Genomic DNA, 24382 nt, shown 5'->3' with positions numbered 1-24382 from the left:
ACTGGGTGATTTTACCAGGTACAACAAAAGAATGTTACTCATGCAATATACAAGTTTGGCTTGATCTAAGATTCGTGAGGAATTATGGATTTTTTTTCCAGTATGGGTATGTGATTTGGACATATAGAAACCAAGTAATCTTTTAATTCTAACAGTGAAACTCTGAAAAATCTCACATTCGATTAGATATGAGTAGAAGAATGTATATCATGAGTAGAGCAACCTTCAAACATGAATTATTCCCTCTGGACATAAATATAAGTAAAATTAATTAATTTTGTATTAATAAAAAAATTAATTAATATTATTTAATTTTACTAATCATATTTAAAAATAATTCTTTTAGTTAATATTAGAGCTAGTCTTCCGGAAATCACAATTGTGTGATTTTTTATAAAAAAAAATTATACAATTGTAATACCTGTGTGTTTTATACATGTGTGTTTATCCTTGATCCATACACAATATGGTTAAGAATTATGTGGAGCTGATACGAATCAGCAAAATGAAATATTTTTTTGCTAACTGACTTGGTCGGACCTGTTAAAATTACAAGCTAATGCAAATATAGTATAAACCGATTGAGCTATAGTTGTATATCAAACTATACCTATAACCAATTATTTTCAATTGCTCCATCATAAATAATTTTAGTTCTTCCCCACCCTAAGGTTTACTTTATTTTATTAGCCAAAACATGTATTAAATTGAGTGCAAGGCTGCTCAATTCTTTTTCACACAAAAGTAAAAAAAAAAAAAAAAAAGTAACATTATAAACATTGTGAAAAGTCACTATTTCTTAAGCCAAGTAATTCCAATTTCGTTCAGAACGTAGCCAAGACTTGCTCATTTGCATGTACTTAGAAATGCCTGTCAATGGTTGGAAACAAGTATCAAACCTAATGTTAGCGAAACGCTCCAATCTTTTTCTTGAATATATAGTTGAATAACCACACAGATCGAAAAATTATTAAGTATTTATCAAAACAAAATAAAAATATTATTATATGTCACATATATGGAGATTAATTAAAATCATAATAATCTTGAATTACATATTAATTTATCTCACAAATCCGTTTATTAATTTTGTCTTTTAAGATTAAAAAATAATTTTTTATCAGACTTTATTTATTTTATAGTCAAATTCTGAATTAATTAATTGCAGTATTTTTCTCATGATGAACCGGATGGTTAAAAAAAATTATCAAATTAGAAGAAGAATTGTCTGCATAAAATATAAGATTGGATCAATGAAAAGAAAATAATTTTTTTTTATGAAGTGTTTAGATCGATTCATATACATCCCTCAAGACTCGATAGTCAAAAATAAGATCATAAAATACAATGTCAAGCAATTGAATAAAGCGATAAGCAAATATACTTGGGTTTTTTTTCCCACTGGTTTTATTTATATGTGAGGAGAATTCAGTTCATAAGTAGTATATATGAATAATGATGCAACAAGAGAAATGGCTGCGGCGCCGCTTGCTGCCATTGCCATATAAGTCCACGCATGCACGAGCTTATGAGCTGTGGTGATGAATGATGTTAAATGCCTCACATGTCATTGTATAAACCTAGCTACTTATACAAATAAACCCCACAATTTCCGTTTTTGATGGAGACTCTTCATTTAATTCTTGGTAGGTGATGAATTTCTTCTTATTATTTTTTTTGGTGTACATTAGCGAGATCTACGAATCCATAGTTTGTGAGGTTTAAAGATTAGCAAAAGTGAGTTTGATTTCTCTAATAAATATTCCTTGTATACTCTCCATCAAGAGTCGAATTCTAATTTAGAGAACCGACCAATTAACTTTGTAAACTTAATTTGTTAAAAAAATTAGACTCTATGCAAATAAAGTTAATGTCACAGGCAATAGAGTCTATATATGCAAATTAATAAAGTTAATTTTAATTTATTGAATGTGAAATTGGAAATATCATCATTAGATAGTGGGAGGAGGGAGTATGGTGATGGAGATGGAAATAGAGGAGATTAGTTTTCAAATGGGAGCTAGGAATAGGATATGGTGAATGGGTGGAAAGCTTGTTGAACACTGCAATATAAACATGAGTGAAATTGATAAGTGTGTTTGAAAGGTGGAATCCAGTGAGGTTTTCTCAAAAAATTAGTATAAAGTGTTAAAGAATTCTATTATGTTTTACATTATTCTTTAAAAATCTCTAGGAGAGGATTATGTCAACAAAGGTAGAGGAATTTGTTCGGAAGTTAGCTATAAATTGTATTCCCTCTTTGTTGAATTTACCTGATAAAGCTCGATCAAAGACATTGTGTAAAAGGTATGAGACAAAAGAGGAATTAATTCACCTATTTTTTTAATGTGATTTCTTAAGAATTTTGTTTGCAACACACAATCCAAAACTGAAGAAACAGATAAAAAAATAAAATATTATTAATAAATCTCACCCCTGTATCGGTTAGTTTCGAGTATCCTGGTTCCCATCCCGTCCCCGGTTCAGATTTGTAAAAAAGTTTTTTTATAAAAAAATTATATTGAAGATTTGATTTTTAAAAAAATATGATTGTTATACATTTATTTTTAACTATTTGTATTTACATCTCATTTGTCTACAAAAATTATCAAAAAAAGAATCTTAAATTATGTAAAAATTATAAAAAAATAACAAATAATTAATAAAATTTTAATAATTTCATTATCAGAACAAATACGGGAATGAATATGGGACGAGTGATGACATCTTCGTCTCCGACCCCAATTAAAAAGGTTGAGTAATTCCCGAACCCGAACCCATATCCGGTAAACTTGAATATTCTCCGTCAAAATCGGGATGAATTTAAAAGACCACAAATACGAATTTCATTGTCATGCCTAGGTAAATTAGGTAAATGAGGGTTTTAGAATTTGAATAATGTATATGAGATCCTAAATTCAATATTCATTATGATTGTAATTATTGTAAAAAAAAACAAATAGATAGAATAAACAGACCGTTGAAAGATATTGTATTTTCAATGGATATTTGAATAGATAAGAGTTGACTATACTAGAAATCATTTCTACAATTTGCTATAAATTGACTTCTAATTTCCACTTGGTTTGGTTGCGGAATGTTGACACGTTTAAGAGCAGTATGTAAGCACATGGTATGAACTTGGTTACTGCAAAATTGTTAATGATGAATGAGAAATTATTTATATAATTTCTTTATTAATTAAATATATAATAAAGAGAGAAAGAAAGAAAAAATATATAATAAAATAATTAATGTAACAAAAATAAAGAAAAATAATATTTAAAAATTGTATAAATAATGTAGCTTCATGTAAATTCACGTATCCCCACGGCCTCCACCCTACCTAATTAAAGAAGAAAATAATAGTTTAATTCAAATGTCCTTATATTCCCAGGTATAATATATATTCTAGATTTTTTTTTTACTTTTTAAGTAGAATATATGTAAAAATATAAGTATATCTCAATTCTCAACCCAGTAACCCTGAGTCCCTGACCTAATAAATCAGTTCGAGATCTGGATCGAGTTTTTAGTAAAATACTAATTTAAAAAAATGAATCCAATTTTGACCCAATTTTGTTATTTTTTTATGTTTCAACTATAATTTATTTGAAATATTAAATTGATCTTAAATCTCTACAGACTACAGTTTCATTAAATTTTATATTTTTGTTGATAAATCTTCATAAAAAATTTTCTTGACCTAGTATTTGTGACCTGACAACCTCTATTTCTTCCATCATCACTTTCGATCTCTCTCATTTTCTCACAACATTGTTTCCTGAAAGCATTTGTCACGAAATCCCCACATCCTTGTGCTTAATTTATTCACGAGAAAGATTCAGTATGCCTTGGTGTCGAAGCATGAAAATTGAAAAGGAATTTTTTATCTACAACACAAGTTCCGGCATGCTTCCTACATATTGCACACTGCTGGATCTTATTTGAAGATAATAGATTGCATTTATTTAAAGATGTAAGATACGTCAACATTTTCTTATTTCTAATTCTAAATTCATCATAAATACTTAAGAGTTAAATTAAACAATGAGATGATCATCCTAAAATATTTTGTCCTCAAATGTTGGATCTTACCTAGTCATCCGTGGTACTATATATATTACTGTATATACAATAATTTTTACTTTATTTATTTTTTTGTCTTGTTTATATACATACATTTCTAAAATATATTTTAAAAGAAAAAAGGACAACCATATATCACCCCATTCTAATGTTCAGAGAACGTTTTGCTTTACCTGTCCCACATCCATGTCAACGTGATTAGAGTCAATATTGGCATCAAACTACGGTTTCCTTGAATTATTTAATCCACTTTCATATTAAGGACACAATCACATATTCAATTAATTATACGTGTATTCAGTTCATTTGGCGGCTAACCAAAACTAGCAAAGTTTGAGTTCCCGGTCTATCATTGGAGAATAGTTTCTTATGGATAAATAATCAATTTTATGACATAAGCTGAAAATGGATCCACATAACTTGGTAAGTCTTATGGCTTTGACCGTGAAATGTGCTTTTGCAATCACGACATTGGAATTTGGAGGAGCAAATGGAATTCTAGTTGGGGTAGGTGAAACTCATTGTTGAGAAGCTAGTACCATACTTAGTGTACTATACATAAATGAGGAATAATTTTCATCTCACAATTTAGCTTTTTAGTGTCCAGTTGAGTTGAAATCTAAATTTTAAAATTGTGTTCAATTAGTTAGAGACATGAATTCAAGAAAATCTATTTGGAATATGATTCCAAGAGTGTGGCATAAGGTTTTCTTACTTTTGCTGTCCGAACACTCATTCCTTAGCTTCCCATTTTACATCAGATAACGAACATGCTAATCTGTGATTAGGTGGTTTCGTGCTCTAACTAACATCTTCAGAGAAAAGTAATTTAGTATACATGATGAATAAAGCAGCTCAGGAGTCTTACTTTTGGTAACGAAGCTTGTTTTATGGTAGTATTAATAAAATGATTAAGAAGGTAGTTCTGGTTCATGATATAAAGATAAAAATAAAGAAAACAAAATAAGGCACTGTCACCATAAAAGTCTTCCAGATATGGATAAGGTGATGGATTACCAAGAGTATTTCAGAAGAAAACAACAATAAAGGAGACTAAAGGCTAGGAAAGAACAAAACCACCGAATTTATTGACCTTTTTCCTTTTCTAATGATAATGAAGTATGGGAGTCATTTCTATGGTCCTACTTGAAACTGTAGCACAGTGTATATCTTAAAACAAATATCAATAATCAGTAATAATAAAAGGAAAACAAAGTAAAAGATCAGAGAGTAAGAGAAAAAAGAACTCTCATACTCTATTTCTTCTTTTTTGTTTCACTGTATACTATTCTACTAGCAGGGTCCTATTAAACAACAGGAAGTTCATCTTTGGTATCTTCATTTTCTCCTCATGCTCAGAAATTATATCCAGCATGATTATTTCACTAGTTCTTAGTAAAGAGTCTATGCTTTGCCTGTATATTAGTAGCTTTTTTCTGATAGAGCTTTCCAATTAACCAAAAGGAAAATCTCCTTATCTAACAGCCACCTTCGCCTAATTTTAACACTCATGCCCCTAAAGAGATATATTTAAAGCACATTTTTTGTCTCATCACTTTCATATTCCAAATCCTGCAATATCATAATTCTTAATTCTAAACATAACTCATGGAGCTCCAACACATCCCCCAGCATTCAAGTCAAGTGGCTGAGTAATGAATAATGTTTTTGACGTATATGTTGGAGAATATTTGATCACAGTTTCAATTTCATGTACTGCATGAGGAAACAAATGCATAGGTCATAAAAGCAATCATTTAACTGCAAACATCATTCCAAATTAAGCATAGCAAAAGAAAGTTCCAAAAGAATAATAACCTTCTCATAGAAGTCTTGTATCTCCTCTTCAGTGAGGCCTTCATCATATTCTCCAGCACTTTCCTCCCACCCAAGCGAACGTAAAAATGCAATCTCTTCCTCATCTGGATAAGGAAATGGGTTTCTGCTATCTTGCTTCTCACTGCTGCTTGAAAGTTTCAAAGGTTCATTGGCAGCATTGCCGTTCTCAGTAATTGTGGATCCGTAGTCAGTCAACATGTTCAAACCAGAGGTATCCACTAAAGAAGCATCTCTAGACTCCAGAATGGGACAACTAGAGACATTCCTCATGCTGGCTTCAGAATTCTCCAAGGCACAAGACATGTCAATAGACAAAACATCAGAACAAGGTTTTTCCAAGGAACTCTTCCTTGAAAGATTCTTGAAGAAATCATTCCTGCTCTGGATAGGAAAAGTAGGCCTCTTCTCCAATGTTATCCATGCAGAAGGGGTTGAATTGTTACCTAAGTTCCTAGAAGGAGCAGATAGAGAAGTGGATCTAGTGGCACCAACTGGACTAAGCACAACTCTACTATTGGGACTTAAGTTGTCCTTTGCAGCTGAAGAGACACCATTCCACTCTCGGGAAGTATTGACACTAAGGGAATTACCAGAACTAATTTTCTGTATATCTAAGTTCGGATGAGCACCATGTAAAGAATGATTGGGTCGACGTGAATGGGAGAAGGAATACTGCTGCTGCCCTGTCTTGACCTTTGATTTCTCTGAGGAGCTAGAAACCTACAAGATATATATGTATATTCCAAAGTTAGAAATATATCAAATACTTCCTACTATAATTAACTGCTAGCTAGTGATGCTAATTTTCCTTACAGCTATTGAACTTAAACTGCAAAGCAGGCCATAAATTTATGGATGTCCACAAGTTTTAATTGCTTAATTTCTTTTCTTTTTTGGAAAAAGACTTGTCTAAAAAGTTGTTGTTTACTTCTAAGAAATGAGTATCAATGCACCAAGTATGGGTCCTCAATCACCCTCTTCCAAAAATATTTGAAAGGTACAGTAATCAAATTTTCTCACCACCTCCATGCCTAAATAATTATGGCACTAAAACCTGTAAGTGCTCCCAAATGGGAGATTAGAGTACACCACTGAGTATTTGCCTTTATGCAATGGATAAGTTCAAACATTGCAATCCACACCAATAGCAAACATTTTATTACACAGAATTGATTCAGATGATACTCCTAAACTTTTCATGGTTAAGCTATTTATTGATTAATCTTCTAAAAAAATTCTTCTTACCTAGTGTTGATTGAAAATAAGCATATGCATCAAAGTAGACTGAAATTTAGAGCAATTACAATCCAACTGGCCCACATTGTCTTTTTAAGCTCCAACCTCAGTAAACAAATGTCTTTTGATGTATTATCCCATCATAGTTGGGTCCTGATTCCTTTTATTTTTCTTTCTTATTAATAAGTGAAAGGTGGGAAGGGATTAAGAAATGCAGGGCAGCCTTCACGTAGTCTTATTTATTCATTTTAATGTGTTTACTCTTTCTGTGCAAGTGTGCATTGAAATGAATGAAGTATAAAGAAAAAAAATTAAGGATTTTATGTCATGTAGACTACAACTACCAATTCCACAATAGAACAAAATCAAAGATAATTGTACAAGCCAATATCCATAGTATCTGACATCACATACTTCCCCTTACAGAGTAAAGAGAAGAATGACATCATCTATCCACAGTTTACTAATAAGAAAAATAATTAATTCTAGTAAGGCAAATGGCAATAAATTGAGTTAAATAAATCTGAACTAAAATATTCAAAAGTAAGCACCACAAATGGATACTTATGCCTTTAACACTCCCAAAATAATTCATCAATTAGTACAATTAAAACAAAGAACAAGAAATATACTTTACACATGACATGTTGCTAGTTTAGCAGATTCTCAGGAGGAACATCAATCATGAATCATGATGCAACATATAATAGTACCATGAAATTTTCTATAGCACATAAAACTCTTAAGGAGTAGAAATAATAAATCAATATAAATTAAAAGGGAATGTCTTTCATAACTATATTAATAATTAAGAAAAAAGAAGCAGAAGAAACCCCTTACCAGGGATCTTGGTGTGGATGGTGTCACAGGGATTAATAACCTGGATTGCTTAAGGGCCAACGCTTCAAGCTTTTGAGTACTAGCAGATAACTGTATGGAAAAATATACCATAAGAGTAATGAAAACATTTCAACAGAAAAACAATTTAAAATAGAATTCAACATCAAACACACTTGTGGTGAGTGAGAGCGAGGTGGACCCTGAGCCAATGTCTCAGCCATACTGAGGCCCATTGTGCCAAGAGTAATAGAAGATGTGCTTGTAGGAACATTATACCGATGCATCATCATAGCCTTGCTAACTGTCATAGGAATATCATGTGATGCTGAGTTCAGGCCATCACTGCCAATATCTTTCTCCCAATATGTATCCTGCCAGCTTCTCTCAGAACTACTATATGACCTTGAGTGGCCAGGACCTTTGCTACTAGAACTCCATTGGCGACCAGAATAAGTAATATGATCTGGCACAAGATGGATATTTGAAAACATCAGAACTGTTCATAGATGTTTATTACCATGATGCCATATATTGGATGACAATATTTGCCAGACACAACATTTGGTGACTAAAAATATCATACATTGATGAATCAAAGTACAAGATTTCACTTTTTGGTATAAAATAGGCCACACTTCGAAATAACATCACTCATGTGTAGGAGAAAAAGAAACAAATGTGCATAAAACCAAAATTTATATTGAAGAAAATAAGATCGCGACGAAATTTCCTTTCTAATGCCCTAGCAAGCATTAAAGTATTGTAGAGAATTTCCCTCTTTTTCCAACATGGCCGTGGGAATGGATGGAAAATTGGATACAATCATGAATCATACTTGAAGTTACTTCCCACCCCATATTATTTCTTTTATTTTTAACTAAAGGATAGAAAAGAAAAATGGACTCTCAATTTTGTCTTCCTTACTTTTCCTACTTTTTTTAAAAACAAAAGAAGATGCTATTAACTATCAGGTATTCACCACTAAGCATAAATAATTACCAGAGTATGACGATGATGTGAATTGGTTGTTTATACCAGCCACCCTACTGTCATTTCCACTGCCTTTCAGCCATTGTGGTACTAATGAATGATCACTTCCTTCCATTACTCATATCAAATACATCAATCCTTTTTCAGGGATGGAGTCAATTTGTGTTTCACGTTAAGCATCTGAATTATCCGAGCAATTCCTTTCTCTTTTTCTTAATGACCAATCCAATATTTCATAATATCACTCTGTTATAATCGTTGTTGCTAAAATAACCCACTTCTCAGAATTATTCACAAATTGAGGCCCTCCAATCCAAATTCCCAATTTACAGGTGATCAAAACTGTTGTTCTGCACACTGCAATAAGAACCAGTTCACTCTTTCTCTATGTACACAACTCACTGAAGGCTTGGTGATGATGATGGAACTTCAACCAAAAGCAACATCCCCCATTCTATACACACTTAAACAATTGTGCGCTCAAATAATCAAGGATTTGATTTCAGTCTCAAGTTCTTGTCACATGAAGCAATTTGGTTTACCAAAAAGAAAAAAAGCTAATGGAGATTTCTGAATCAGAGACACAGAATACAACAAAAAAATCATATTATATTATAAGAATTCCCTGCTCTATGTAATCACAAACCTAGTGTGTAATCCAATCTAATTAATCCAAAATTGAACCCCACAAAACCTTCAAACAATCAAGGTTAAATAAATCCTCCAAGAACCTAGAGAGAAGAATAGCAATAAGGAGCAGCAAGCCAGGTATAACAAGCAGAAAAACTGAACTAATAAACCAATAAACCGAAGGATTAAAAAGGGAAAAAGAACAAAAACAAAAGAATCAAACTTGTGGGAAACACAAGTCAAACGTTCTCAGCCATCAACAAAAACCAAGTAAGCACGACCCAGTTGCTCAATTTGAGGAATTAGACCAAAGAAGTGACATGGGGCACATATTGTACGGAGCTAAAGTGACAAAGTTAAAGCCTTTGGCAGGCAAAGAGCGAAAGAGGGCTAAAGGGGTGTCCCAGTTTCACGCAGAGGAGCACGCAGTAAAGAGAAAGAAGAAGGTTTTTTTATTGCTCGGAGAAGAGGACAAGGATATAATCAGAAAAGGGTGACAAAAAATTGAACTTGTGTGAGGCTGGGGCTCTGAAAACAGAAAAGTATTAAAAGGGCGGTGTTGAATTTGGTTTTTGGTTTCATGTGGTGTGCTTCTGCTTCACCCACCAGTCACTACTGCCACCTTGTATTGTTGTTGTGTTGTAAATTGTAATTGTAAACGTCGTTGGCTTGTGCATCAAGTATTGGTTTGGTTTAGGCCTTTTCCTTTCCGCCGAAAAGATAAGTACACACTAATTAATATCTAAACCTCGTGGACTTCGTTCCATCCGTTGTCTCTCAATGCATGATTAGTTCCCAACAAGATAAACAAAACGTTTGGTTAATAAGTTGGCCTTGCACCCAATTTTTAGTTTTTATATGAGTAATGTTTTTTTATTATGATATTGGTATAAAATAATGAGAACTTTGAGTGCATATAAATATTTTTTTATATGATTTATTTCATACTTAATTAGATCAGAATTCAAAACCTAAACCACTTAGTTGAATAGATATAAACTTTTTATCACTTATGTTAACTATGATTCATTTTATATTTTATTTTTTGTTGTTAAATTTTTAATTATATGAAATTGTAATGGAAGCATAAGATTAAAATATAGTAAAAATTATTCTTACAAACACTAAAACCTAAAAATTTTAGGTATATAGACTAAAAGAAAAGTTGATGCAAACATAAGAAAAAAAATCATTAAACCTAAACAAAATCTATAAGAGTGTATTTATTAAGATTTTGAAAGATTATTTTATGATAAAAATATGTTATGGTGTCTAACTAAGATTTTAAAATATTATGTTTTGAACTTAATATAGTGATTGGTAGGATGAAAATAAAGGAAGATAGAAGGGATAAAATGATTTTTTAAATTTTTTATTGTTTGGTTCAATAGTAAAATTTCTTTTCATCTAGTTTTTATTCCCCTCCAATAATGGGAGAATTTCAAGGGGGAGAAAAGGAAATTAAAACATTACAAGTATAATGATTACAATAATTTTATTTATGTTTTGAAATTTAAAATTATAAAGATTAATTTCTAAAATCTTTTTTCTTGTTTTTGTCATCCAAATATAATGTATAATCAAAATCTCTCTTCCTCCTTTTTCTTTTCCTCTCCTCCATTAAAATTTCTCTCTTCCTTTAACCTAATCAAGCCTTGATTTCACTACATTATTGGGTAATCATATCAAAATATTATTTGTTTTAATGTTAGTAGAAACTTTATGATTTGATCTTTAAAAGAAATCTAAAAGGATTAAAAAAACAATTGTATTTATAAACTACTATTGATCTTAAAAAAAAGTTAAGATTTAATATCATGTGAATTTAAAAAAAAATGTGACTTTTTAATATTAAACTTTAATATTTTATTTATGATTATACTATTCATATTTAATTATTGCATTTTCATATAAAATATTTTTTCTCATAAGATATAAGTTATATTTATATATAAATTGTGTAACGTGCTAGGTGTTGTTGTTAGATACACTATAGAATTATTTTTTATTTTTTAAATTCGGTCTTTTATTTTGTTTTTTCAATTTGATTTTCTTAAAAATTGTGCAAGATAGGGCCGCACCTAGTTTAAATTAAACATAAAATAAGGATAGATAAGTGTTGCATTTATCACTTTTCTTATGCTCAAATGACTTATGCATGACAGAGGATGATATGAAAGAGACATTCAACAATCAATCAACGTCATGCTTGGTAAGTTTGGACTTTAGTTTTGACGATGCTATAGCGTAAAATTAGTTTTCTTGAGATGCTTTAAGTTCATTCCATAGATAAGTTACAGCATTATATTCACACTTCTTATTTTGAAAAGATTAACTGCTGAATTAGGCCGGCCTTGACTGTTATCTGTTTTTTGCCTTTGACTCACCTAATGCTAATAGCTTCGTAAGCACTTTCTAACTCATAATTTTTAATCCATAGATCACTAAAGACAGGGAATGGGATCCCCTGCAGTTTCAAAATGAATTGCAGATGAATTTATAATTAAACTTTTAAAAGATGAATTTATCATAAAATAAATTAAATCAATGGATCAGATTGATGCAATTTTTTTCACAACTTGAGACTATTTTGATCCCTAGAGAAAACTATGTGTTTTTTAAAAACTTAAATGAAGTATTAATTTAAAATTGTTTTATATAAAATGGTGATAATAATAAGGCTAAATTGAAATTTTTGTTTCTTATAATTTCAAATATATAATTCTAGCCTTCTTATTTTCTAAAATAAGTAATTTAGGTTTTTTCATTTCTTGACCATAAAAAATTTATTGACATAATATGCAAAAGAAGATTAAATGAAATAAAAACATCTTAATAGGAATTAAACTCATAATTTTTTATTCACAGACAAAACAATAAATCACTAAGACAAATATTTTGTTTAGTTAGTTACATTAACATTATTCTTTTATGTATTATTAGTCAACAATTATTAATTTTTTTTAAGTTATCAAAATTTATAAATTAAAAAATATTTTTAAAAAATATTTTTAATTTTTTATATCAATTTATATATTTTTATTTTAAATTGTTAACATATTTTTATTCTTAACTTACTAATTTATAATTAAATTTCATAAATAAATATGTAAATTATTTACATAATTTTTTTCTAAATTGATTTTAACGTACACATTATTTTTACATTGATTGTTTACGTAAAATTATTCACAGATAAAACAATAAAACACTTACTTTGTTTACTTAATTATATTAACATTATTTTTTATGTACAATAAATCATGAGTTATTAATTTTTTGAAATGATCAAAATTTATAAATTAAAAAATATTTAATATATAAATCTTATTAATGTTATGTAAATAATTAGAGTGAAAATAATTTGCATATTAAAACCAATTTACAAAAAAAAGAAAATTATTTACATATTAATTTATAAAATTTAATTATAAATTGGTAAAATAAAAAATATGTAAACTATTCAAAATAAAAACATATAAAATGATATAAAATAAAATTAAAAATATTTATGATTTAAATATTTTTTAATTTAAAAATTTTGGTGATTTGAAAAACAAATAGTTCTTGATTAATGAATGATACATAGAAAATAAAGATAATATATTTAACTAAACAAAACAAATGTGTTATTAGTTATTGTGTTATCTATGAATAAATGATTATAAGTTCAATTTTTATTAATATAATTTTTATTTTATTTAATTTTTTTCCACATAAAGTATCATGTCAAAAACCTAAGAAGCCTTTTAGTGAAAGCATATATACTAATAGGAGTGTTTGCAAGGATCGGTTTTAAAGAAAAAAACCATTCAATTCAATTATTTTGGTTTTGTTAATTTATCATCCAATTAGTTTAGTTCAACTTTTAATTCAATCTAATTTAAAGTAGTTTGGATTGGATCAATTTTTAATTTTATTCCTACTTTAATTTTTTATTATAAATTATTACATAAAAGGTAAGATATATGATAAATATAATAAAAAATAATTTAAAATATCAAAAATTTTATTTATATATAATTATATAGCCAATAATATAATATTTGAGCATCTTAACTCAAACAATTAGTAAAAATATCTTTAGTTAAATACATTTTTCATAAATAGATATAAGTTATATATATGATAATTTCATAAATATAGAAAAAATAAAAATAAAAATGAATGATATTATAAATTTATGATTAAAAATATATACAAGTTCAGTTTGAATTAGTTTCTAAAATCAAATCAGAAATAAAAATTTTTGGTTTTACAATCTTTTGATCCATTTGATTTTTGGCTTTTTGGATCATTTTTTCGGTCCATGTTAAATTGAGCCAGTTTATGAACCAGTTTTCGGTCTTGGAACTTAAGTTGGAACTTTCAAAACTATTTAGAAGTTGCAAATAGAAAACAAGGAATGCCAAAAGAATGGGGCTTCCTTTTCACATGGAGTCACATTTATACATATATAAAAAAAAAAAAAGAGCTAGAAAGACGGCAGGCCCATTCCCTTCGGACAGACACATGTTTAATAGGTTCTTGCCCTAGTAATTTAGTAAACACGCTCCCCTCATCTCTTTCTCCACCTGTACCAAGTAAACATACTTCCTCATCTCCTCCCTCTATACAACTCGTTTCTGAAAAGAAAAAAAAACACTCCACAACGATCAAATTCCAGGTAATTCCAATCTCAATATTCCTCACTTGGATCCATGTTTCTCATTATCTCTGAATTACATTCTTCTCATTTCACGCTTTCAGTAGGGATGCTGATAAAAATTCCAATTGTCATAGTTAAAGTCAAATGAAAAGGAATACACGGGTTAGAGGTGTAAGGTAAAGAGTTGTTCAAGAGTCAGCTTGCTCATAGAGACTTATTTGCGCTGAAGGGTGAAATTAGAGGGCATGCAATGGAGTAAATTCAGGAAAATGGTATTTGGGGGTGGGGGGAGGGTATCAAAATTAATAAATTATGAAAGTTGTGTGTACTTAGTAATTGGGAAAGATTGTTTAGCAATTTCCTTCACTTTAACCACTATACATCTATAATTTGATTAATTTCTTACATCATGACATGCTTTATTTCTTATTTCAAATTATGGTCCAAAGATATCCATATTTACATTTTCGTGAGACTAAGATAAGTTTTTCATGCTGTGTTGTAACTTGATGATTAGGTAATTAGGTATTCCCTGCTAATTATTTTAGGTAGAAATTAAATATGGAAGCTTTCGTTTGATAAATTTTGAAACTGTCAAAAGTAATAATTCTGCATGATACAGATTACAAAGAAGAATATAGAGAAAATCAAATTGTATGAAGATCTTGTATCCTATGATCAAAATTTATGGGTAATTTTTACTTTTAAATCGATTTTGTGGGATTTAATTTAATTTAAACTCAAATTGTAAGATGATATCAGAATTTATTTTAATAATTATTGTTAGGTTTATATATAATCACTTACTATTAGACCATTATCAACTTACCCACAAATATTTAGTCTTATAAATTTTACAATTGAAATATTCCGTCCACAAAAATGTGATTTAATCCTTAAAAACGTTAAAACTTGAAGTGATTATCAAATTTACGTATACTTTAAGTTTTAATTTATTATGCTCTCCATATATGTTACATATATCATAAGACCATCTTTTGTAACCTTTCAGCCATTTACATACTTTTCCCCTTGTTTTCATATTAAAATTAAGGAGAAATATACAATTTATGCAAAAGAAAAATGCTAACAAGTGTCGGGCATTGATTAACATAATTAAAAGAAAAATATTATTATTGTGAAACATAAAATGCGTTTCTCTATGCCTTTTAAATACACTCTCATATGATTTTTAATAAATAAAAAAATTATCTTCTAATTTTTTATCTTGAATCTTAAAGATATTGATTAAAAAGATCCTTTGTAAACCAATAATAGTGAATCTTTATTTGACATATTTCTCTCGTTTCAATATGACCATGTTATATTGGTTAAGTGAAACAGATCAATAGCCTTATAAATAAAATATAATTTGTGGGTTATACACTCAATCAATTCTATCCTACAGAAAATTTAAATTATTCACCTAATAATAATCAATTCTATCCACTACGTAATTGATTTTGGAAACTGAAAAATAAAATGCCAAACAAAATATGATACCGTAGGAACTAGGAATCAATTCCCATTTCCCACCACTACTTCTAGCTTAATTTTGGAGCTAGCAAACCAAAGAGCTGAGGCACAAAGTCTTTAGGGCACAAATAGAGTTTCGAGCAAAATATTCCTCGGCGCGCCTAGTCTTTCCCTAATGGATAGCTTAGTCATGGAAGGTGCAAAGGCATCTAGTTCTTCAACACACCCTCTGCTACCCGCTCATGTAGCTTTCAATATACTTATGGGATTCTTTCATCATGCACGAGATGACACACAAAAAGAAAAGAAAAGAAAAAGACAGGAATTCTTTCATACTTGTATATTGATCTCATAGGTATGGCTTTAAATGTATCCTACACACACACATATGGCTTTTCCGGAGAATTCAATTCATTTCTTACACTTAATAAACTGAAAAAGGATCGACACACACCTTGGTCACGTTTGCATTATTGTTGGGTTTGGATTTCTATATATATGAGCATGGACTTTTTTTAGTAGGTTGCACGTTGCAGCCATATTCCTCTAGCTAGACCCAAAGGGTTGTGTAAGAAATAAGAATCAATGTTTTAATTTAGACCGGGGTTTGAAGAGGGGATGAGGTAATCATACTTTAATTAACTTAGAAAGCAGTCTAGAGGCAACAGGTGGAAAGGAAGAAAAAATGTCTCGCTGGAAAGTTAGAGAAGCCACATTATATCAACTGGCTATAGTTTCAGTCTATAAATCATTATGCACCTGTATGTTAAAATTGATACGACTAAAATTAGCAGGAAATTATAGCAAAATATGGAGTTGGCGAAGTTTAAACTCGTAGCTTCAGCTAGTCAGGCGCATTATGATGACACTAAGATTAGTATCTAAAATTTCGTGCAAATTATTTAAATCTCATTGTTAGGCTGACCCCATTTTATTGGACAATGATATTTAGATATTTTTATATATCAAATAGGATTAATGTTTTTTTCTTCTTCTTATGCATCATAAATCATACAATATTTATGTTTCTTTCTTACGAATTTTTCAAAAATGATTTGACACATTTAAAATATTTCTACAGAATAATTTTAACGGTTAAAAATATCATAAAATATAGTGCCTCATCATTTAGTGAAAAAACTTAGCAAGATGGATTAAATACGAGGATCAAAACTAGTCTATATTTTATTGAGAAACTTAAAAGAAAAATCGTAAATAGTTATTTTATAATATACGTTTGATGTTGCTCTTGTTTTATACCTTTCATTTTTTTAAAAGGATATTTCTTCATTAAATATCTTCACTCTTGATAGTAAGGTATCAGAACAGCAAAACACGTTCAGTTTTGTGGTTATTAGAGCAAAGAGCAGAAGAAAGAAGAAAGGGAAGCGCGCGAGTCATATAAGAAAAGTATGAACACAAGAGCGGGAGCTAACTCAGAATCCCAGCCACAGCCATCAAGACGACAACAGCACCTCCACTACGCCAGCTCCCCAACGACGTCGTCTCATTCTTCATGCTGCTGCTGCCTCTTCCTCCTCTTCTCCTTCTTCGCTCTCTTAGTCCTCGCCGCGCTTCTCGTAATCGTGCTCGCCATCAAGCCCAAAAGCCCGCACCTGGACCTCCGCCAAGTGGGCCTCCAGTACATGGCCCTCGTGCCCAACCCAACTCGCCCAGGCCCATCGACCGCGAAGCTCTACCTCGTGATCCGGTTGGTGCTGGCGGTGGTGAACCCGAACGAGGTGGGGATCAGGTGCGGCGAGTCCAGAGTCACGGTCGTGTACCGGGACACACCCTTGGGCAGGACCTCCCTGCCCGCGTTCTGCCAGCGCGCTCACACCGTGAAGGAGGTGGTGGCCACCATGGCAGTGGATGACGTTAACTTGTCCAACGCCGATGGTGCTGACTTCGCCAGAGACGCGTTGCTCAATGACAGGGTCGAGCTGAGGGTGTTGGCCCATGTCGCCACCAAGATTCGCCTCTTCAACCTACCATCTCCTCCACTTCAGGTACATTTTCAATCCTTTTTTTTTTTCTTGACCGTATCACACTGCTATACTCCTCTACCAGACTAAATCCTATTCAAGTCAAATTAATGAGATTATGTAGATATTTTGGATACAAGATATAAGATATAAGTATTTTTGAGAATTTTTTCTATTTAAACATACTCATACTATGTAATATTCAAAGAATTTCTAATCTATTTTAAATTAAAATACTTTTTCAAATTAATATATCAAGTCTTACTCTCTTGTTCTACCCTCGTGTGCTAATAGCTAGATTTTAGCAACCTCGAGCAAACTTTATTCAAATTTAAATTAAAGTAGCTTTTAGTATATTATTTGTGATGATTAACTTCTTCCACCCATTTCATAACATAACCATCACGTTTTTTTTCTCATTGTATTGGATGCACATTTTCTTCCTTTAAGAAAAAAACCTAGTTTCTGCTGCACCACCCTGATCAGTCATGTACACGTCCACATATTCTTTCATATATCCTTAATTCGGTCATATCCCTTTCCTTTCCACTTTATGTTTTTGGCTCGGTTCCTCTTGGGTTTTAATTTGTTTCTGCTTCCTATCTTTGGGTTTGTGGTTCTCTTTTGTGAATGGAATCAGAATTAGTTCATGTGGTGCACCCGGCTATACACAAATTTTTACCTTTTCATTATAATTTTTTCTTCACTCGTATTGGGTATACACATAATAAGTAAACTTCAACTTCAAGTTATACTTTCTGCAATATAAATTTATAACAATTGCGTTTTTTTTAATCAAAAGTGCACGTCAGATAGCACTAACATCTTTTTTGTTCTTCACTTTAATCATAAGATAGTAAGTTTCAGAATCAAATTCTAGATTTCTATGCAATGCTTTCTTTTCACGCTCCTTTATGCATTTGGTCTACAATATACCGTGGTGAAATATTCCAAATTTCTAATAGCCTCACTTCTTTACATTATTAGATTTTTTATTTTTACTTACCCAAATTTGAGTTTTTAGTTTGGTTATTTTAAGTTCAACTTCATACGGTTATATCTTTAATTTTAATTTTCAAATACTTACGTGTTAATTCAATAGAGAGGGTTAATTCAAATATTGTTTTCTTTTTACGTTGAGAAATGCAACTTTTTTTAGTGTTCTAAGTTTTTCTGGTAAGATGACTTAGCTGTGGTTTTGGTGCTAACTTATTTGCTGGAAGTTGTTGTGTTCTTCACAGTAACAACTTTTTTCTCATTCCTCTTTCTGTTTCAGCATTAGATCAATGATAATGAAACTCAATTTTACAGGTCTCAGTGAATTGTGTAATAGTGATAAGTCCAAGAAAGCAATCTCTAACTTACAAGCAGTGTGGATTCGAGGGATTGAATTAATGTTTAATGAGGGGTGTTCATCGATCTCATCTACTAAGACTTGACAGCATCAGTAAAATTCCTTATTTTTCACTCAATTTCTCATTTGACTCTCATTTCTTCCAGTAATTAACTTGAGGAAGATATTTGAATGCCAAAGGAGAAATTCAAAGATTGGATGGGAGAGGGGGAGGATTAAGGTGAGTTTGAATAGTAACTTAAGGAATTTACACAAAAATTGATTAACTGGAAAGGTGAGGAGGAAGATTTCAGAAAGGGTATCAAATGAAGATGTTCAGCAGTTGTCGAAGAATTTTGTTACTTCACTAGCTACTTGGAAGGAAGACCAAAAACTGAGGAAAGCTATGATGATGTGTATAATACAACCCAATGAATAGCTGAGGTATACTTTTCTTTCTTTATTTTGGGTCAGGCTAAGGCATTGCTGACTTTGATTCTTATGCTCTCAACTTGCTTGGACTCCTCGCTGAATGCCTTGGACATGCCCTCAACTTGAAGTATATTCAACGAGGAATCAATGTAAAGTTAAATGACTAGTGTTTATAATTCAAGATTAAATTTTATGTATTGTTAAGTGTAAAACATTTTAACATACACTTAATTGGAATTCACCTACTTTTACTTTTTTCTTACCGAGTTCTACCTTGTTCGATCTCCAAGATACTGGCCTCCGATGATTGGTCCAACGTGTACTCTCTGTTCTAATTCTCTTGCTTTGAGCGAGGTGTGAGACACCTGCAAGGGACTATGATGCATAAGTCTATAGGTGTTTAAATGAGTATTTGATCTATTGAATAGTACTTACCTTTCTCTTCTAAGAATGTCTTGTTTATAATGACAAAAGACAAAAGTTACTCAGTTGGTAACCATCAAGTAACGTTTATTATGAACGGTTGTCAGCAAATTATTATTGAGTAGTATGTGGGTCCCTTATAAAATATACACCTCATATTAATGAATTAGATGTGGTAAAATGATCAAATTTCACCAAATGTTTAATTGTATTCACATTAAATTTTATTGTATTTTTTATTATTATGAAATTAAAATAATTAAATAATATAGTTCTTGAATAAAAATATTCCCGTTGCAGCAATTCTTATTTAAGAACTTCAAAGCACAGAGGTTCTTAAACTGTTTTTTTACATAAAGTATAATTTCCAATAATAAATAATATTCATATAATGTGTAATGTGCAGTAATGAGACTCATTTAATGTGTAAAAAGTATATAAAAAAATGATGGGTTGGAGAAATTGAATACTTATAATAATTTACTTAAATAAAAAAATGTGAAAATGAGAAATATTTACAGATGAGAGATTCATTTAAGCATCCAAAGAGATACTCGGTTCGGATGCTCTTGGTCCCTCTTATCCATTTAACAAAAAAAAATGTAATGAGTTACATTCAAACAAAAAAATTGTCTAGTCCATTTTGTGATTTTTAATTTGACAGCCCAAAGTATGTTAAAAAGTATCTTGTTTGGTTTTTAGTTGAACCTGATTTTGAACTAAATTTTGTTACAACTTTATTTTGAAACTTGGTTTGAAATGGATGTAAAGAGAGAAACAAACTCAATTTGTAAAATGAATTTATTTCAAACTTTTTTCTAAAGGAATTTTATTCCAAATTTAAGTTTATAAATTTTAATCCAACAATAATAACAACAACGCCTTAAAAACTAATTACCAGCTTGAGAGGAGAATTTAAATTTGATCTTTCTAGAATATATTATTAAAGAAAAATGAATTTTTTTAAATGTGAGTAAATATCAAATTAAAAATCATTTCTTGAAATATGTAAGATTTATCTTGAGATTTGATATTTTCATCAAAGACTTGAAAACTCTAATGACAATATTTAAAACTAATTAACAAAAAAATAGATGTATTTATTAAAAAATTAACAGCCTATGTAAGTTAAAAAAAATTATTTAAATAGTATATTTCATCAGAGACAATCATATTCAAATAACATATAATCATTATGAGAAATATAATCCTCTCTTTAAAGAGATAAAGGTAAAGAGTACTGATACTTAATTAAGAAAAAATCTCTATAAAAGTTTAAGTAAAAATATACTTATACAACTTGTCTAAATTTTCTTGACTAAAAAAGTCTTAATCTGTAACAATATTTTAAAAGAAAAAAAAAAAGAAATTTCCGAATAATTGGGTGCTACTACTGTATTAGGAGTTTCATTGAGTAAAATTAAAATTAAAAAAAAAAAGATTACATATCTGAATCCCAGATCCACCAAACTTCACTGATTCACACACCACCGTCACCACAATCCCAATTCCCCATCGCTCCTCCAACAACACCGCCATGTCTCTGAATCTCCGTCAGAAGCAAACAGGTAAATAATCACTAATCTCTCTCTCTCTCTCTGCATTTCCCAAAACGCACCGTCGTTTTCCATATTCACACTAACTAATGATCCCCTTCCTTCCTTCCATTGCCGTCGTTTCCAGAATGCATCGCGCGCATGCTGAACCTGAACCAGCCCTTAAACGCCGCCGGAACCGCGAACGAAGATGTCTACAAGATCCTCATCTACGACAAGTTCTGCCAGAACATCCTTTCCCCATTGATCCACGTCAAGGACCTCCGCAAGCACGGCGTGACCCTCTACTTCCTCATCGACAAGGATCGAAAACCTGTTCACGACGTTCCCGCGGTTTATTTCGTCCAACCCAACGTTTCCAACGTGCAACGCATCGTTTCGGACGCGTCCAAATCGCTCTACCAGAGCCTCCACCTCAACTTCTCCACCTCCATCCCGCGCCCCCTCCTCGAAGACCTCGCCGCCGGAACCCTAAATTCGGATTCGATTCAGCGAGTCTCGAAGGTTCACGATCAATATCTGGAATTTGTAACCCTAGAGGATAACCTTTTTTCACTGGCCCACAAGCCTTGTTATGTTCAACTCAACGATCCTTCCGCTGGGGACAAGGAAATTGAGGAGCTTGTTGAGAAGATCGTTGGTGGGTTGTTTTGTGTGTTGGCCACTCTTGCGGTTGTGCCGGTGATTCGGTGCCCGCGTGGCGGTCCTGCGGAGATGGTGGCTTCTGCATTGGATCAGCGGATTAGGGATCATTTGTTGTCCAAGAATAACTTGTTTACTGAGGGTGGGAACTTTGTGAGCTCGTTTCAGCGTCCTGTGTTGTGTATTTTTGACCGGAATTTCGAGTTGCCGGTGGCGATTCAGCATGATTTTCGCTACCGGCCGCTTGTTCATGATGTGCTTGGGTTGAGGCTGAATAGGCTGAGTGTGCAGGGGGAGAAGGGTGGGATGAGGTCTTATGAGTTGGACAGTGCTGATTCGTTTTGGGTTGCAAATGGGTCGCTGGAGTTTCCGGAGGTTGCGGTGGAGATTGAGACGCAGTTGAATAAGTATAAGAAGGATGTGGATGAGGTGAACAAGAGGACTGGCGGGACTCATGGCGCGGAGTTTGATGGGACGGATTTGATTGGGAACACGAAGCATTTGATGAATGCTGTGAATTCTCTGCCTGAGTTGACTGAGAGGAAACAGGTGATTGATAAGCATACCAACATTGCGACTGTGTTGTTGGGCGAGATCAAGGAGAGGTCTCTTGATTCTTATGCTAAGAAGGAGAATGACATGATGGTTAGAGGGGGCATTGAACGGGGTGACCTGCTTGGTGTGCTCAGAGGGAAGGGAACGAAGATGGATAAGCTTAGGTTTGCCATCATATATCTCATTTCATCGGAAACCATTAATCTGTCGGAAGTGGAAGCTGTGGAAGCGGCACTGAGAGAGTCTGAGGTTGATACTGCTGCTTTTCAGTATGTGAAGAAGATCAAGTCGTTGAATGTGTCGTTGGCATCGGCAAATTCTGCCAGCAGAAGTAATATTGTTGATTGGGCTGAGAAGCTCTATGGGCAGTCAATTAGTGCAGTGACGGCTGGTGTCAAAAATCTTTTGTCTAATGACAGGCAGCTAGCATTGGCAAGGACAGTCGAGGCCTTGATTGAAGGGAGGACAAATCCTGAAACAGATGTGTACCTTTCGTTTGATCCTCGTGCTCCGAAGTCTGGTTCGGGAGCAAGTAGCAGCCATTTGAAAGGGCCATTTAAGGAAGCAATTGTGTTCATGATTGGTGGTGGTAATTACGTTGAATATTGCAGTCTGCAAGAGCTTGCACAACATCAGCAACCTGCCAAACATATTATATATGGAACAACAGAAATGCTAACTGGAGTTGACTTTGTAGAGCAGCTAACATTGTTGGGGCAGAAGATGGGTTTGGGTAATGTTGGTTCTAGTTCTACCCCAGCTCAGTAGTTCAGAGGTGAATGTAATTCACATTTCAGTTTGCCAAATTATTCTTTAGTGTGCAAAGAAAATCTCTCTGACATCGAGATAACACAGGCAAAGTCAAATCTGTGTTTGATGTTCATCGTCTAGAAAAAAACAATGAAGGAATATAAACCTTCACTGCCTTCTTGATTATAAAGTTAGGGGGTTGCTTCTTGGTAGTTTCTGGTAGCACAGTGGTCTATGCTTTATCTTCATTGTAGTGAAAAGTTTTTTGAAAAGCATGATTTGCCATTTATGCTTTATTTTCACTCTGTAAGTGAGATGTTTTGGTTATTGAAAATCATTTTGTATTAATTAAAGATAGTCTGTAATTGGAGATATTTTGCTGCTCTTCCTACCATTCTTGAAGTGTCTGGTACTCTGGTTTATAGATTGATCTATTTGACAGAATAGGGAGTTTTGCCTAAATCATTAATGTCCATTCAACTCTGATCACAAAGATTGTTTATCAAGCTGATGTCTTTTTTATCTTTTTCAACCTGAGCATGAAGTCGAACTCTATAAATCTCAATATCATATTGTTCTGCTATCTTGTGTGTTACCAGTTGTGGCATCAATGTGTTATCATCTTAAACAGGTGACTAGCTTTTAGTCACAGCAAGCATAAGATACTATGATTCCACAAGGACCTGTGGTTCGATTTGATTATTTCTTGAGTTTTGTCTTGAAAATGACTTGTGTAAAGGTCTTGTTTTGTATGTATTGAATGCCTTATAGTTAAATCAGAACTTCCTCTCACCCCAAAAGAAAAAAAGAACTGTCTGATTTGTTTGTTTAAATTATAAGAAATCTTTTTCCGTGTAAACATTTTCTAAGTGAAGCCCAATTTTGAAAATGCTTGTTTTCAACGTTGTCCTTGTAATTTGAAAATGAAAACAAGGAAAATGCAGCTGTAAATTTGTAA

The 24382-nt window shown here is 31.9% G+C and overlaps 3 protein-coding genes across 3 annotated transcripts; 2 read left to right on the top strand and 1 right to left on the bottom strand.

Annotated features, from left to right (window-relative positions):
* Nucleotides 1-5063: 5063 nt before the first annotated feature.
* LOC100806745 (uncharacterized) lies at nucleotides 5064-10302 on the bottom strand. The gene is made up of 5 exons (XM_003532584.5): nucleotides 9004-10302; nucleotides 8178-8467; nucleotides 8005-8094; nucleotides 5908-6648; nucleotides 5064-5805 (listed from the first exon to the last, which is right to left on the bottom strand). The coding sequence occupies exons 1-5, from the start codon at nucleotides 9107-9109 to the stop codon at nucleotides 5785-5787; spliced, it is 1248 nt and encodes a 415-aa protein (XP_003532632.1). The 5' UTR covers nucleotides 9110-10302; the 3' UTR covers nucleotides 5064-5784.
* Nucleotides 10303-16505: 6203 nt separating this feature from the next.
* Nucleotides 16506-19758, top strand: LOC100806213 (uncharacterized). The gene is made up of 2 exons (XM_026129545.2): nucleotides 16506-17757; nucleotides 19045-19758. Exons 1-2 carry the CDS (start codon nucleotides 17161-17163, stop codon nucleotides 19126-19128), a joined length of 681 nt encoding a protein of 226 aa, XP_025985330.1. The 5' UTR covers nucleotides 16506-17160; the 3' UTR covers nucleotides 19129-19758.
* A 1568-nt stretch (nucleotides 19759-21326) lies between these two features.
* Nucleotides 21327-23777, top strand: LOC100795213 (SEC1 family transport protein SLY1). The gene is made up of 2 exons (XM_003531015.5): nucleotides 21327-21489; nucleotides 21605-23777. The coding sequence occupies exons 1-2, from the start codon at nucleotides 21459-21461 to the stop codon at nucleotides 23440-23442; spliced, it is 1869 nt and encodes a 622-aa protein (XP_003531063.1). The 5' UTR covers nucleotides 21327-21458; the 3' UTR covers nucleotides 23443-23777.
* The last annotated feature ends 605 nt before the right edge of the window (nucleotides 23778-24382 follow it).

This window comes from Glycine max, chromosome 8, assembly GCF_000004515.6.
Source record: "Glycine max cultivar Williams 82 chromosome 8, Glycine_max_v4.0, whole genome shotgun sequence".
Classification (NCBI taxonomy): Eukaryota; Viridiplantae; Streptophyta; class Magnoliopsida; order Fabales; family Fabaceae; genus Glycine; species Glycine max.
The sequence above is the reverse complement of the archived record's forward strand: the minus strand, read 5'-3'. Positions and strand labels throughout refer to the sequence as shown.

What these genes read in the sequence shown, in the direction of transcription:
- LOC100806745 (XM_003532584.5), bottom strand. Translation starts at nt 9,109, where the DNA reads ATGGAAGGAAGTGATCATTCATTAGTACCACAATGGCTGAAAGGCAGT. An exon ending in CACATCATCGTCATACTCTG is followed by an intron (nt 8,468 to 9,003) that starts GTAATTATTTAT and finishes ATCTTGTGCCAG; the next exon opens with ATCATATTACTTATTCTGGT. An exon ending in CATCCACACCAAGATCCCTG is followed by an intron (nt 6,649 to 8,004) that starts GTAAGGGGTTTC and finishes TATATCTTGTAG; the next exon opens with GTTTCTAGCTCCTCAGAGAA.
- LOC100806213 (XM_026129545.2), top strand. Translation starts at nt 17,161, where the DNA reads ATGAACACAAGAGCGGGAGCTAACTCAGAATCCCAGCCACAGCCATCA. An exon ending in TACCATCTCCTCCACTTCAG is followed by an intron (nt 17,758 to 19,044) that starts GTACATTTTCAA and finishes TCAATTTTACAG; the next exon opens with GTCTCAGTGAATTGTGTAAT.
- LOC100795213 (XM_003531015.5), top strand. Translation starts at nt 21,459, where the DNA reads ATGTCTCTGAATCTCCGTCAGAAGCAAACAG. An exon ending in TCTCCGTCAGAAGCAAACAG is followed by an intron (nt 21,490 to 21,604) that starts GTAAATAATCAC and finishes CGTCGTTTCCAG; the next exon opens with AATGCATCGCGCGCATGCTG.